This window comes from Dendronephthya gigantea, unplaced genomic scaffold (genome assembly GCF_004324835.1).
Source record: "Dendronephthya gigantea isolate DGI-Jeju-01 unplaced genomic scaffold, DenGig_1.0 000116F, whole genome shotgun sequence".
NCBI lineage: Eukaryota > Metazoa > Cnidaria > Anthozoa > Malacalcyonacea > Nephtheidae > Dendronephthya > Dendronephthya gigantea.
In genome coordinates this window covers 686,512-703,174 of record NW_021163126.1, presented here as the reverse complement: position 1 = coordinate 703,174, position 16,663 = coordinate 686,512, and the positions used below count along the sequence as shown (strand labels likewise).

The following is a 16,663-nucleotide window of genomic DNA, read 5'->3' as shown; positions in this document are numbered from 1 at the left end:
TAACTTCATTCTTACAAAGAATCTCAAAAATCGAACCACAGGAATTCGAGATTTTCAACTTTGAAAATTGTAAACAGACAAGCACATGACTCATCACTTCGGAACGACCCGACTGTAATGTATATATATATATAGGCACGGACAGTAATAGCTAAATATAGACTTGATATTGATTAGGGGATTGATTGACATTAATTGAGGGAGATCTAGTTATGTAAAGGATATGGAAAGATACCTAGAAAAAGCGTAAGAAACAAGCAATATTACATTGGCGACGAAGACTAAAACAAGTGATTAAAACATATTATAATGGCGACATATCTCACGCCTATGCCACCGTTTGACCCTGATGCTGACGCGGGAGGAAATATAGCGGCTAAATGGCGTACTTGGTTGGCAGATTTCAAAACATTTCTAACGGCGAGCAACATTACAAACAAGACACGCCAACGAGCATTACTTTTATACCAAGCAGGACCGCGAGTACGGGAAATCTTTCGACACTTTCCAGACCCTGGTAACGACGACGACTTCGATAAAGCGACGGAACTTCTCACCGAATACTTCGAGCCTCAAAAAAATCGATTATACGAAGTCTACAAATTTCGACAAGCAAAACAGAGCGACACGGAAACGATAGATCAATACCACACGCGTCTACGAACACTGTCAAAAAACTGTGAGTTTTCAGATGTAGAGTTCGAAATTATGGTACAAATTGTTATTGGAGGAAAGTCAAGTCGCGTGCGTAAACAAGCGTTGCGAGACCCCAAGTATGTTTTAAAAGATCTTTTGCTCGCAGCCAGGCGGGAAGAAATAAGCAAGACGCATGCAGCTGACATTGAAGGACATTTAGACAGCTGCAATATTCAAGCAGTTAAAACGCCAACCGCGAAAGAAACAAAACACAAGACATCCAATAAGACATGTTTTTACTGTGGTGGCAGCTACCCTCACACCAACAAACCGTGCCCTGCCAAAAACAAGACATGTGCCAATTGTGGTAAATTAAACCATTTTGCTAGCCAGTGCCGCAGTAGCAACACGAGAGAAAATAGACAAACTGGTAAACCACGCGAAGACCTACGACCAGTTAACACAGACCTCCAGGACAACACTAGCAGCGACAGTAGTGGTCCAGAATATTGTTACGCGGTCAACAACAAACAAAACACCCGCAAGCGTCAATTGCTCTCAATGGACAAAGAGTAAAAATGACCATTGATACGGGGTCAAGCATAAATGTAATCGATAAACACACGTTCCAACAACTGCGAGATATCCGACTTCAGCCAACATCCGTGAAAGCATATCCCTTCAATTCCACAACACCTGTGAAGATGGAAGGAAAATTCCGCGTTTTAGCAGAGTCGAAACACAAATTCACGGTAGCTACCATATTTGTTACTTCTGACGACGGCGGTTGTTTACTTAGTTCTGAAACTGCACAAGAACTTGGACTCGTAAGTCTCCATTTAAATCAGATAAACAAGGAAACAGAACGTTCAAAAATCACACCAACAACGAGCGATAAAAACCTCGCACGCATCCTAGATAAACATGGCCCTGTGTTCTGTGGACTTGGGAAACTAAAGAACAAACAAATCGAATTAGTTATCGATGAAACCGTTTCACCAGTTGCACAACCGCAGCGCCGAGCACCGTTCCATTTACGCGGAAAAATTGAAGATGAAATACGCAGATTAGAACAGGATGACATCATTGAGAGAATACCCGAAGGAATTTCAACGGAGTGGGTTTCCCCAGTCGTCGTCGTCCCAAAGCGTGACGATAAGATTCGATTGTGCGTAGATATGCGAGTAGCAAATACAGCTATTCAGAGAACTAGACATCCCATACCCACTCTAGAAGCTGTCTCTATTGAGCTTAACGGAGCTCGGTTTTTCTCAAAACTTGACCTAACTCAAGCCTACCATCAACTGGAGCTGAACCCAGCATCTCGGGAATAACAACTTTCTCCACTCATCTCGGTTTATATCGCTATAAAAGATTAAACTACGGCACAAATGCTGCAGCGGAACTCTTCCAAACACCCTACAGGAGACATTACAAGGAATTCAAGGAGCTAAAAACATCGCAGATGACATCATCGTGTTTGGAAATACTCGACAGGAACATGACCAAGCATTAGAAGAAGTACTTACACGTCTGCAAGAGAGTAACCTGACTCTCAATCTACAAAAGTGCAAATTCCTCAAAAAGAATCTTGAATTCTTTGGACTGGTATTCACAGAAAAAGGTGTTAGCCCAGACCCCAAGAAAGTGGACGCTTTCGCCAATACAAAACCACCAACAACAGTCGGTGAAGTGAGAAGTCTATTAGGAATGGCTAACTACAGCGCTAAGTTCATCAAAAACTACGCGACCATTACAGAGCCACTCAGAAAGTTGACCCAAAAAAACGCTCGTTTTACATGGACGACAATACACCAGAAAGCATATGAAGACATAAAGAGTGCTCTGACTAACAGTCCAGTTATGAGCCATTTCGATACATCCAAAGAAACCTCAGTCCTGGTGGATGCAAGTCCCGTTGGTTTATCTGCCATATTGACGCAAAAGGATCCAAAAACAAACGAAGACAACACTATCGCTTATGCCAGCCGAGCATTATCCCCAGTAGAACAACGGTACTCACAAACCGAGAGGGAAGCTCTCGCGATCGTGTGGGGCATTGAACATTTTCACCTTTACCTGTTCGGTGCACCTTTCAACCTAATTACTGATCACAAGCCATTACAGTTGATCTACAACAATCCTCGGTCCAAACCTCCAGCTAGAATAGAACGTTGGTTTCTAAGACTTCAGCAATACCATTTCAATGTTATCTACAAACCAGGCAGTGTTAACCCAGCAGATTTCCTGTCACGACATCCGCAATCGAAGATACCAAAACACAATCTTGCTGAAGAATACATAAACTTCATCTCGACTAATGCCGCGCAAACCACAATTCCAATACAAGTTATCAAGGAACATACGGAAAAGGATCCCAGTCTCAATGCAGTAAGAGAAGCAGTTGAGTCTGGTAACTGGGGCAGCAGTCATGTAAAACCATTCATAAACGTCAAAGATGAAATAACAGTGGACCATACAAATGGTGTAATCCTCCGAGGAACACGTATTATAATACCATCAACTCTACAAGCGAAGATAGTAAAACTTGCCCACAGCGGTCATCAAGGACTTGTCAAAACAAAAGCCTTGTTACGTCAGTATGCCTGGTTCCCTAACATTGATAAAGCTGTAAAAGAAGAGATCGATACCTGCTTTCCGTGCCAAATTAATGGTCCAACCGATCCACCCCAGCCTTTACTAACTCCAGAAACGCCGGACGGTCCTTGGCAAACTGTACATGCAGATTTCTACGGCCCGCTTCCCACCGGACAGTATATCATAGTGTTAATTGATAAATACTCAAGATACCCGGAGGCTGAAATCATCACAAGTACATCTGCTAAAGCACTTATACCAAAAACCGATGCTATCTTCGCGCGGCATGGAATTCCACTGAAAATAAAGACGGATAACGGTCCTCCTTTCAATAGTAAAGAATTCAAAGATTATTTAACAAAGATTGGCGTAGAACATGAGACATCAACACCTGAATGGCCACAAGGTAACTCAGAAGCAGAAGCTTTTATGAAACCTTTAGCAAAAGCAATCAAGACCGCTCGTTCAGAACATCGTAACTGGGTCCAAGAACTTTCGAGGTTCCTGTTAAGCTATCGCACCACACCCCATTGTTCTACCAACATACCGCCCGCTCAGCTTCTCTTTAATCGGCCTGTCAGAGGAGTCTTACCCATGTTGAACCCAAAAGCTAAAGTACTAAACAGACATAAAGAAGCCAAATCGAATGACTCCAATGCCAAAGACAAAGGGAGAGAATACGCAAACAAACGAAGGAGAGTGGCGCCGTCAGAGATACAAGTGGGAGACACAGTCATTCTTAGACAGAAAAAGAAAAACAAATTTACAACCAAGTTCGAACCAACTCCTTACACGGTGCTTGAACGTAAAGGAGTGACAATAGTAGCTGAAAACCAAAGACATAAGGTGACAAGAAATGTATCGTTCTTTAAGAAGATACCAGACGCCGCAAAGGAATCCGAAGATGAAGATGATTGGAACGCACCGACAGGAAATGCACTCATCGAACGAGCAGCGGATGAACCAACGCCAGAACCAGTGGTGAGAAGGTCAACAAGGCAGCGTAGACAGAGAGAACTTTTTGGAAATGCAATAAACCCAAACTTGATAATTCATTAAACAAAGGGAGAGATGTAATGTATATATATATATAGGCACGGACAGTAATAGCTAAATATAGACTTGATATTGATTAGGGGATTGATTGACATTAATTGAGGGAGATCTAGTTATGTAAAGGATATGGAAAGATACCTAGAAAAAGCGTAAGAAACAAGCAATATTACACCGACCAACTTCAGTTATAAAAATCGACTTAAAAAGTAACGCTTACCTCGATAATCTCGACAGATATCGCCAGTCCAATGAATCTTTTTTCAAAAAATATGCGTTTTAATCAGTAACCTTTAAAAAATATACTCAATATTTTTATGTTTCTCCGTCTTATGTAAATTTTCTCGCTCAAAATCTTCGCAAGCACGCTTGGAAAATAGCGCAATCTCATTGGTCGAGAAATTCACGTGACAGCTGTCCAACCTCCTCTGGCTCGAACCTATAGGGAAAAGCTTCTTCAAACAACTTCGATTCATATACTGGATCTCCATTGTCCATCATACTCTTATTTAGCTTCAGTTCCAAAAATCTCCCACTAATATAACCTGAAGGCCGCCAAATGGAAATGAATTGCTTGATAATTCATAATGAAGCAATCGTAATTATCGCGACTCTGGTTTTAATAAATAAAAGTAATCACCACACAAAAATTAACTTTCACGACCCAACGTTTCAACGCTTCGGTCTAGTGTCTTCATCAGGGGTGATCTGATGTTGAAACTCGGTTCCTTATATACTCTCAAAATGACGTCATCTATCAATCAAATGTAAGTATACTTTTGGCAAATAGCTTCCGTCATCCCTTCCATCCCGTTTCGAACTTAGACAGTTCAAAATCAGCCTTGGCGGAACACGTGTGTCAAACTAACCATAACATTGGGTGGAACGATTCAAAAGTCATTACCACTAATGGTCGTTATGGACAAAGGCGTTGTTTGTTAGCCTGGCATATTAATGCGAGTCTTTGTGCCCTAAATAGGGATGACGGTAGCTATTTGCCAAAAGAATATTTACATCTGATTGAAAGATGACGTCATTTTGAGAGTATATAAGGACCAAGTTTCAACATCAGATCACCCCTGATGAAGACACTAGACCGGAGTGTCGAAACGGTGGGTCGTGAAAGTTAATCTTTGTGTGGTGATTACTTTCATTTATTAAAACCAGAGTAGCGATAATTGATTATATACCTGTTGCCGTGAACTCATTAACTTCAATAATGTAGCATGTTAACCAGGTCAAATAGACGTCGGGTTGACTTGAAATTTCGTCAAATTAGCACGTCAATGTCCCTAATCTGTTCGATTATGTTCCCACGCTCAAGGCGACTCTTTATTAACTCGTTTTGCGGCAACTCCGCTGTTTGTTAACCGTAGTTAAAATGGACAGTTTTTGCCAACCCGTTGTATCCCTCGCACGCTATGCCACTAGCGCTGACAATCTGAAATTTATTTCCTTTTTCATGCATTTTGGATCTAATCTCATGTACCAGAGTTGATTTTCCAACACCACCTTTGCCGAATATACAAACATTATGTCCACTTGTTGCAAAATTCAAAATATTTAATTGCTCAGGTGTTAATTTTGTGTATGCCATGCATGGTATGGACCTTTTTTACCTTAAATTGAACAAAACCATACTTCATTTGTGTGTGTTTCCAAATATAATAACCGCGAATCAATTTACATGCACAGAGGATAATGGCATTACTGTTTATCACTATTGCGATCACAGGGACTGATATGAATATTAGTTGCAGCTAATTATCAAAACCTACTGATCGCCTCTATAGGGTGATGTAATTCAGTTCTTAATAATAGTGTATTACAAATATATAACGACAAGTCCTGTTAACATTTTGATACGAGCTTCAGTGTATAGACCTGGTCAAAGACAATGTATATAGCTACTTTCTATACAGCTTTGTATTAGCTATATTAACTTATTTAGCTATATCGTAAATTCAGTAATTTAGGAGAAAATATGATTTCACTTACCGCATCCTTAATTTGTGAAGGTTTACAGCAGGACTTTTGCTTTGTTGCATTTCCAATGGAAACCATATTATTTATGAAACACGACTTCGTTATACAAATGTTTGCAATTGGTTTTTCAAATATTTTATTTTGAAAAAAACATAGTAACATTTACTGAAACTTTGCGTTTATTGCTCTTTCTCGTCACATTGTTAGTCAACCCTCAATTTCTCAAAAATCCAGCCGAAGTTGCAAACTTTTGAACACGTAACAACTAAATGCTCGCGCGACAAATAAAAAAAATTAGCGTATAATCATTTTATTTCTCTTTGTTTTTATCTATATAGCTTTTGAAAAATCATTAAAATTAAAATTTGCTCTGTTTGACGTAAATTTCAACAGCAAATGAAATAATGCTTTCGTGCATGATTCAAACCAAAAACCGGTATCAGGCAAATTGCATCCCGCATAGTCATAGCGAAAAAAAATTGCCGATTTTTCGACACTTCCGTGTCGTTTACGACAAAAAATGGCTAGTAGTTTAGTAAAGGTATCTTAATTTACTTCTATGTAATTTTTGTGTTTTTTGCTGTGTAGTTCCAAAGTTTTTTCTACTATTTCTCCAAAGGTACGTGTTGGCTTGGAAATTAAGTTGCCAACCTTATCAATATACACTGGCGGTCAAAATGAACTGCTCAAATGTCGCTATCATCGTATGTAACAGGAATCGTGACAATCTATCTTTTATTGTACATTAGCGGTCAAAAAGAACTGTTTAGATACAAATTCATAAAAAAGAAGCGAATATAAGAGAAAGCTTCATAGGCATTTTGGATAATTCTCTTATTCCAAACATTATTTCAATAATGTTCCAAGATGTGGAAGTGTGGCAGTTTGCATTACAGAAAGGAGCTACGATTAAAATCAAAGTGAGAAAAATCCGACAGCAGCAGTTAGAAAATTTCGAATCTCTACGAGCAAGTTATGACAAGTTAAACGATTATAGTGCTCCAAACTTGAAGGAGTTATTGATGACGAAGAACTCTCTTCAAACTAATTACGACCTCAGAAATTCTTACACTGATCTGGCCTTTCCTAAACCGAGACGCGAATTTCTTAAAAAAAGTTTTAAGTACAGTGGTGCTAAACTTTGGGATGATCTTCCGCGTGCAGCTAAGGAGGCGCAATCAATATACTCTTTCAAATATTTTGTAGCACGACTTAATAGGTAGATAAAATCAACTGTGGGTCTTATATACCACCGGGTCACTCCAACTTAATCTCTTGTATATAGCTATGCTTTTATCTTATCTCTTTCTTCTTTATTAGTAATTGTACTTTTTTCATAGTTATGACGCCCCTTGTGGAAATCAACAATTGCTGTTGACAAAGCTAGCGTCAATAAATAAAGTTTTACATACATACATAACTGGTCTTCGGTTCTTTACACCTCCGACATCAATGAAAAACTCAATACCTTTCTTCAGGTCACTGAGAATATGATTTCTGAATATTTTCCGGAAAAAACGGTTAAAGGTTATAGTAAGGATAAACCTTTTATGACAGCTAAAATAAAATGGTTGATTCTCAAAAGGAATATGGCTTTTAAAAATGAAAAAGTTGAGCGTGTGAAAAGTCTCAAAAGACAAGTCTCGGCAGAAATTCGGAAAGCGAAAATCGATTTCTACGAGAATAAAGTAACTCCAAACTTAAAAAACCACCCTAAATCTTGGTGGAAACAAATGAAGGGCTTGATCGGCAAGAAAACTGCTAAACCAATAATGTTGGATTCCAATACTGGGTTTCAGATGGATGATAAGCAGTCTGCTCATTATATAAACGATCATTTTGCAAACTTAACTAAGAATTATCCGAAAGTGAACGAAAATTGGTTGGAATTTCAATGTATAGAAAATCTACCTCTAATTACTGTCGACCAGGTACAACGAGAATTGCGTAAAATTAACCTTAATAAAGCACCTGGTCCTTATGATCCCTCTCTGAAGATCTTGAAGATTTTTACAAAATATTTTTCTGTACCTTTTACCGAAATCTTTAATGAATATTTTCAATCAAAAACTTTTCCTGAGATCTGGAAAAAATATAAGGTATCTGGAATCCCTAAATCTGTACCATGTACGCATGTTGAAGAGTTAAGACCAATTGCTTTAACTAGTGTCCTAGCAAAGGTTCAAGAATCTTTTGCTGTTCAGTGGATATATGAAGATACCGATGAAAAAATTTCTGATTCTCAATATGGGGTCTACCACGATCATCGACAATTAATGCGCTGGTTAATTTAATACACAAGTGGCATAAATCATTGGATGAAATGCACAGAGTGATAAGAATAGTCTTTTTTGATTTCCGAAAGGCATTTCACCTTATCGATCATAAGAAACTCTTAGGAAACATGCGAGAAATTGGTGTAAGACCTGCTCTTATATGTGACGAGAGATCTTATTTTACACAGTTTGGAAACGAAGTATCTGATTCTGCGAATGTTATGGGAGGCGTTCCGCAAGGCAGTAAGCTGGGACCTATTGCTTTTGTGGTTAAAATTAATATGTTACCTAGTGTTATAGCAAAAGCTGTTGTAGGAAATGGAAATAATGATGTCGTTGTGGATGAAGATACGATTCTCTTCATGGACGATACAACGATTAGTGCATGAGGCACTGGATGTTTACAATCATATCTCTGGCACGGAAATTGGTAATATACCCCAAAAAATTAATTCGGTAAAGAATTTTGCGGAAATTGAGAGAATGGAGTTAAATGCTCCGCGAGATGACTTGAAAACTATTTATACTTCGGCAATTAGATCAATCGTAGAATATGGAGCTCAAATTTGGCATGAGAGTTCGACAGAGGAACAATCTAGGGATATAGAGAGAATTCAAAAGCGTGCAATGAAAATTATATGCCCGGAAAAGAATTATGAACAAGCATTAACTGAATGTGGTATTAAAACTTTAGAAAGTCGAAAAGAGTTAATGTGCATTAACTTGATAAAGGATATAAAGCACCCTTCACATAAACTCAATGATTTGCTACCACCAACTGTAAGTCAATTTCGGGAGAGAAACACGAGACTTAATGTAAATAAAATTTACAATTTTAAATGCAGAACAGAGCGCTTTAGAAATAGTCCTCTAGTACATGCGATTCGTAAGTACAATCTCAAAATTGATGATCCTTAACTATTTTATCCCCGAGCCGGTGCGAAGCACCGGGCGAGGGTACTAATTCCGCCCGGAGATTTTGATTACGCCCGGGAATGCAAATGCGAAATGAAAGTTGTCCGCCATTCCCCTTTCCGAAGTTCAAACGAAGACTGGTGCCGAGTTTTCCCCCTATAGAATTATGGGGCTGAATATGGGACGCGGGAAAAATACTTTAAAAAAATACATAAACAAAATTCTATTTATGGGAAAATTCAGTTGTTGTGTGCCAAATTGTTTAAATACTTGGCGAAATTCGCCGGAATTGAAGTTCCACTCTCTTCCACGAGACCCAAAAGTATTTGCTGAGTACAAGAGACTGATAAGAAATGACAATTTAAAGGAATTTCTAGTGACTGATAACACTAAGATTTGTGGCAAGCATTTTCCCGAAGGAGAAAGGGTATGCCGAACCCAACTACCAACGATTTTTCCCTGGTCCAAGCCTGTGAAGCGACGCCGTGAAATTATGAGATACGAGTTGCCATCTAAATCTAAAACAGTCAAGGATAATTTTTCAACCACACTGCCAAACAATCAAGTAGCCTTATTTAATACAGATAACAAAGACGGTGACCTCGATATAATTATAAACAAGGAAAACAAGGACGAAAAGGGATACATAAGCACAAAAGTACAAACTGAACAATTTGACCTTCATGATTCATGTAAACAAGAAGCTAAAAAGCTAAAGAAAGAGGTAAACCTATTACAAAATGAACTGGATAAATCCAAGTATAAACTTGAACATGAACCTAAATTTAACATTGATGCTTATCAAGACTGTGATGAGGACATCTCATTCTTTACAGGATTTCCAAATTATGCTTCACTGGTTATGTGTTTTGATATGCTAAAGGAAAAAGCTGCCAACCTCAGTTATGGTGGTCGCAGAAGGTTAAACTTTGATGAAAATAAGAGTGGTACCAAACGAAAGCTATCATTGTGGCAAGAATTACATTAGTTCTCTTACGACTGAGGCTTGGACTTCTAGAGAGAGATCTTGCGGAGAGGTTTCGAGTGTCTGTGTCTACAGTTTCAGAAATTTTCCGAACCTGGATCAAATTCATGAAGTGTGAATTAGAGCCATTGTGTATTGTATGGCCAAGCAAAGAGCAACTAATATTTTATATGCCCCCAGTATTTAAAGAGCTGTATCCAGAGCTAGTTTCCATAATTGACTGTACAGAGATCAGAATGGAATCCCCGTCAAGTCTTGACAAGCAGTCTTTGTGTTATTCAAGCTATAAAGCACACACAACAATGAAAGCACTTGTCGGAATAACTCCAAATGGTGTTGTATCATTTGCTAGTGAACTGTATTGCGGATCGATTAGTGATCCAGATATTGTGGAGAAGTCAGGATTTTTAATCACATACAAAAAGGTGATCTAGTGATGGCAGACAAGGGGTTTTTAATCCAGGACCAGCTAGCTGCTTGTGGTGCCAGTTTAGTCATGCCTAATTTCCTCAGTGACAAGTGCCAGTTTTCAAAAAAAGAAACTGAACATAACAAGAAAGTGGCCAGTTTGCGAATACATGTTGAACGTTACATGGAACGTCTGAAGAATTGGCACTATTTTGATAGAGTCATACCTATTACTACTTCTAGTATTGCTTCTGATGCATGGATTGTCATTGCATGCATGTCAAACTTTTGGCCGCCAATGATTACATAAAATGTAGTTAAAATGCAGTTGTCTATAATAATAATTCACATGTTTTCATCCAATGGGTAGAAAGGAACAGCATGCAATAATTTATTTTAAATAATACAAAAAATTAAACTGTGGCAGATGTTAGATTAATAAACTTGCTAATACCTTGTTTGCAATTTTTATTTACTCAGTTGGAAAAGGTATGACCTTATTCCAGCGTGGTTCATTGTAAAGTACCCTGGGGTACTAACTCTGGGAAAATATTTGCGAAATAGAATGTCTCAAGTTGTGTTATCACATTATTCCAAAAGGTGGTATTATATTCAACTACTTCAGAGTGCAACCAGACACCATTTGACACAACAAAATGACAAGCTATGTAATTACTACAAAAAAGTTGTTGCTGAACTTGATGATAGTACTTGTGCTTGTTGTTTATTTCAATGTTGGTTCCATTCTTCTTGTAGATTCTTAATCTACATAGGGTGTCCTCCATCGATTCACCTTCTTTAGAAGTTACATATTTTACTTCAATCAAATTTCCTTTCTCGGTGATTCCATCAGGACTAGCACCTAAATAGGGATGACTTTCAGATATAAAGAACCCACATTTTTTTACAGTATTTCCTGTTTCTTGACAAAACCTGTCAATAATCTTTGATTCCATCTCAATTCCCTTCTTCATTTGACATGTTTGTACCTTTGGTTTGTACATAAGTATTTCAGATATTGCCTTTGTTGGGCTTGTGCTTTCTTTCAAAAGACATCTTTTTCCCTGTGATGCAGTTATTCTTGGCTTACGCACATTGTACCACAGCATGGAATTATGTTGGTCCCTGGTTTTGCTCTCAATTAGCTCACGGTTGTTAGCTGAATTAAACAAGCATTTTTTGACTTGTTCAGCCTTAGCAGAAATCTCATTTAGTGACATAGGATTTGACTTGTCTGGTGAAGTTATTTTCCACAGATATTCATCAGGATGCAGGTTTTCTAAAATACCCTGTGACTCAGTTGCATCAGCAGAATTATCAGTAACTTCTGGAAGATCATGTGGTAATATTAAACTTAAGCCCATCATCTTGCCAGTCTTTTCTTCAACCTCTTTTACTTTGTTATAAAAAGCTTTCAGGTCACAACTTGAAGTACTTCTTTCATGGGGTGCTCGAACATCACCATACTCCTTTGCAAAATGTTTGGTTACCTTCCCATATTCATGTTTCTGAAATTTTACAGACTGGATTGGTTGTGATGTTAGTTTGCGTTTTCCTGCAGGAACATTCCATGTGCAAGGCTTTGATGTGCATGGTACATTTTCTGATGGTGTCTCACAAATTGCCTTAGAAGCTATCATACCATAATCCATACTAGTTTTGTCTTCTATTGAGAACAAAGTTGCTGCAAGGTGATTACATCGACCATCAACTCCAGCTGGACAGCAACAAAATGCATTGGAAATATCGCCATTCAACGAAAAGATAATCTTTACTGTGTACCTTTCCCTTTTTCATTGATGGACGAACCTTGCTTAAAACGTAGTGATTATTGTCTTCTTTTTTGGAGAAAATCTGTAGTACATGGCCAGATTTATAAAAATTGTAGCCCTTAACAATAGGCTTTTCTGTGGACAACTGCTTTTTTAGTTCGACATCTTCTATCAAGTACTTCCAAATGTTGCGATAAGAAATTCTTGGGAGATTGACTGTTCCACACTCAAACCCAGAGGAAGGGAAATTTTCATTCTCTAGAGGGTGTACTTCTTCAGCAAGGCCAAACTCTACTCTTTTCTTTGCCAAATTTACACCACCATCTGGATCCACTAACTTTTTGTGTAGTCCGTTTTTAATGTAATCATTGACCCTGTTTTTTAAAGAAAACAGGACAATATAAATAAAATATGAAAAGTTGAAGTTTAAACAAAACAACTTAAGAGAAAATCACATATCAAATATTACGAATAATGCATGAATTCACATCGTTTCTTATATCTTAGGAGAAGCAATTCTTGTAAAATTTTATATTTATTTAGGAGGGATTAAAAAATAAAGCTTCTCTCCCATGCACATATCAAATAAAAGTTATCGATTTAAAAAACCTTGGAACCGCAAGTCAGTCTAGAACAAACCTTTTCACTAACTCTTCTCGCTTCCCCGTGACTTTCGCACCACGGCATGATAACCACCGCTTCAAAACTGCAACTGTACATTGTTCCACGGGTTTTTGAAGTTTTGCACCTGGTATGTCTTCTTCTTCGAGTGCTAAATCACCCGAATTTGACCTTAATAAGTCCATATTTGTTTACATTTAAGTAAATAAACTTTTACAAATGTAAATTGAATTTGAAAAATTTACATTTTCCCGCGTCCCATATTCAGCCCCATAATTCTATAGGGGGAAAACTCGGCACCAGTCTTCGTTTGAACTTCGGAAAGAGTAATTAGAGAGCTTAAGCATGCGACGTTTTTGCCAACACGGACGTCACGCGTACAAAATTTTGGCGTTATAGATGGCGTCAGCCGTTTTTGTTTAAAATCAGAAACCGCAGTCCGTGCAGTTTCCCGTCGTAGATTTTAAGCAAGAACGGCTGGCGCCATTTTTAGCCGTTAAATTTTGTACGCGTGACGTCCGTGTTGACAAAAACGTCGCATGCTTAAGCTCACTATTATGTCATGGACGTTGGGCGTTTTTGTAAGTTATGCGCATGCGTGAGCTTAAGATGAGTTAAAACTGGTAACCAGCAAACGTTTGCAAGCGTGCGATTGGCTAAATTAAAATTTTGGTTCGCGTCAGCATATAACTGATATTTTGAATTACAAAACTTTTTAAAAAATATTTTTCATTTGGATGGTTTTGAAAATATACGGAAAAATTCACTCGTAAAAATGATTAAAACGTAAAGTAGATGATGCTTTCGGATAGAAAAACTTTGATTCAAATAGATGGTGAAAAATCTACGATTTTAAAGCATTTTCGAAGTGTTTTTGGACAGGTAAATAGGTAGATTTTGTATTTTAGAGCATGCAAGTATTTCGTAAGTTTAACTTGTAGATTTGTCAACAAATGTACGGCACCTCTTTGAATTTATTCGTCAATTTCGTTAAAATGCATGATTTTGATTGGGAAAGCATTTATTTTTAAAGGTCAATCTGTTTAAAAAGGAATTGAAATCTCGCTAAAAGTTGTAGTATTTAAAACTATTCGTAGCACAATTTATAATGAATTACGATTATAGTTGAATGTGATAGCTCGAGAGTCAACTTTATAATTGTACCAAGATATAGGATTTTACTTACACGGCTTCGATCATTCAGCAGAAACCGCGAGTATTATAGAATTTCAGTGATAGAAATATAAGTTTATTGCTTCAGGCGAGGGGACTTTGCATGCAATGTATTTCTAGTTAGTTTCTTAATATTTAAAATATAGCTTTTGTAATTTACTTCTAGCTTTGTAATATAGATTAGAGTATGAATTATTGTAATTCTAAAATGTAATATTTTTTAAGTTATATTTATGAACCTGTAAATTAATCACATTGCAATTTAGCTGTCTAAGCTACTTTATGTGTTATTTTAAATAATAATAATAATAATAATAATATAGTCAAACAATGGTTTCAGGAAGAGGGAGTGACAGAAATGGATTGGCCTGCACAATGTCAAGGGGATAGTACAAGAAAGGAATTCATTTATAAAACGTCTATTAAAGACTGTCCATAGGATGAATTTCTTCTGACCGCGAAGATTAACACCTTAACAGAAAGTATACCACGCCGGTGTAAGGCCGTCATCAACTATAAGTCCAAAGGAGGGCCAACAAAATATTAATATTGCATATAGCTTAGCATGTAATCCAATCCCCGAGCCGGTGCGGAGCACCGTGCGAGGGTACTAATTCCGCTCGGATATTTACACCCACGATGTGCAAATGCGAAATCAAAGTCGTCCGCCATTATGCAATGGACCTCGCGCCAAGGACGGACGTCTACGTTATGCCCATGCGCCAGTGTGAATTACTAAGCTCTTGATTGGTCGAGACAAAAATTTGTATTTTCAAACGTCAATGAACTGTCATTTAGCAAAATTTTGATGAAATTTACAAATTTATGTTTTCATGAATATGAAATATATGTATTTTTACTAAATTAGGGGCTGTTTACATGAGCCCTACAGGGAGAGCTAGCCCTACCAAGCGAGTTCGCGCGTGCTAATATAAATCCATACTAAACAACAATTACGTTTACATGAGAGGAGGGCCAGCCCTACCAGGCGAGATCTCGCTATTGACGTCTCGAGATCTCGCCTGGTAGGGCTGGAAATTTTCCATATAAACGCAGCAGGAAGGGCTAGCCCTCCCCATTGGGCTACAGATTTGACGAATACACATGCGCTGAAGGAGTCAAATTTGAAATTTCAGCAATGGCGGTGAGAAAAGGAAATGTGAGTTCGGGCACAAAAATTGTCGATAGTGCGAATGAGAAAAAGCAATTTCGTTGGACCGATGAAATGATAGAAAACTTAATAACATCTCTACATAAGTTCAAGAGTGTTGTGGAGTATAAAAACCTTGATTTTGACGGCGATAGAACTGTTCAATATACTTGGTTACGAGAAGGATTAGCACGTGTCCATGAAAATGACAACCTTTTTTGTCCTGTGAGCATGTATTCTCCAACTATTCTTGTCGCTGATATGGATGAAGAGCAAAAACTCGAATACAAAGTCCAAGTCGCGAAGGACAAAGAAGCTATAAAGAAGGGCTATTCTCGAATAAAAGAAAAGGTAAAGTATTACGAGTTAATGTTGCTTCTGTGAGTTTTTACTTTTTATACTCAAGGTAGTGAAGGTACAATACCTCAACTGATAAGTCTGATATATGCAATGGCCGATTAATCTTTTGCGCAATGTAATTTGAACTGTAATGTTTTTTTATGTAAATCTTTAAGGTAAAAGAGATTCGTCAGTCCTTTTCAAACGCTGTCACAACTGGGAAAAGAAGTGGCAGCGGAAAGATTGTCTTTGAGCATTATGAATGACTTGTTTCCTTATGGGGTGGCTGTGCTGGAGTTACACCTCTCTCCTTTGGGGTAGATGCCAACAGTTTTATTCCAGATTAACAAGGAGGGGCTGGAGAGAAAGATTTAGATGAAAGTTAAATGCAAATTAGTATACATGCAAATTATCAGGTCGCAAATTTCTGGTAATGATCCAAATGCCTGCGGCATTCCAAACTTTGCCTCAAATTCAGACACTTTCTGTTTCATCTCACTGGTGGTTTTGGGTAAGCTAATGTGCTTTGGTCCAAGAACATTTGAGATTGTCTGGCATACTTGAAAAATAATGTTTGAAGCTGTAGATATCGCAATTCCGAATGTATTTGCTGTCATGACCAAAGACCCAGTATCTTTGAGGTAATACAGAGCAACAGCCAGCCTTTTTTCAGCTGTTAAGGCTCTGTAGTTCGGTGATGACTCTTCGGGGGCGATATATGGCCGAAGCTCATGAACAAGTTCGAAAAATT

At 38.0% G+C, this 16,663-nt stretch overlaps 1 protein-coding gene and 1 pseudogene across 1 annotated transcript; one reads left to right on the top strand and one right to left on the bottom strand.

Annotated features, from left to right (window-relative positions):
• Nucleotides 1-309: 309 nt before the first annotated feature.
• On the top strand, nucleotides 310-1,212 carry LOC114535348. The gene has a single exon (XM_028556710.1). The coding sequence runs from the start codon at nucleotides 310-312 to the stop codon at nucleotides 1,210-1,212; it is 903 nt and encodes a 300-aa protein (XP_028412511.1).
• Nucleotides 1,213-11,329: 10,117 nt separating this feature from the next.
• LOC114535347 lies at nucleotides 11,330-13,435 on the bottom strand (annotated as a pseudogene).
• Nucleotides 13,436-16,663: the final 3,228 nt, after the last annotated feature.

Excerpts from the sequence above, each read along its gene's own strand:
- LOC114535348 (XM_028556710.1), top strand. The coding sequence starts at position 310 with ATGGCGACATATCTCACGCCTATGCCACCGTTTGACCCTGATGCTGAC.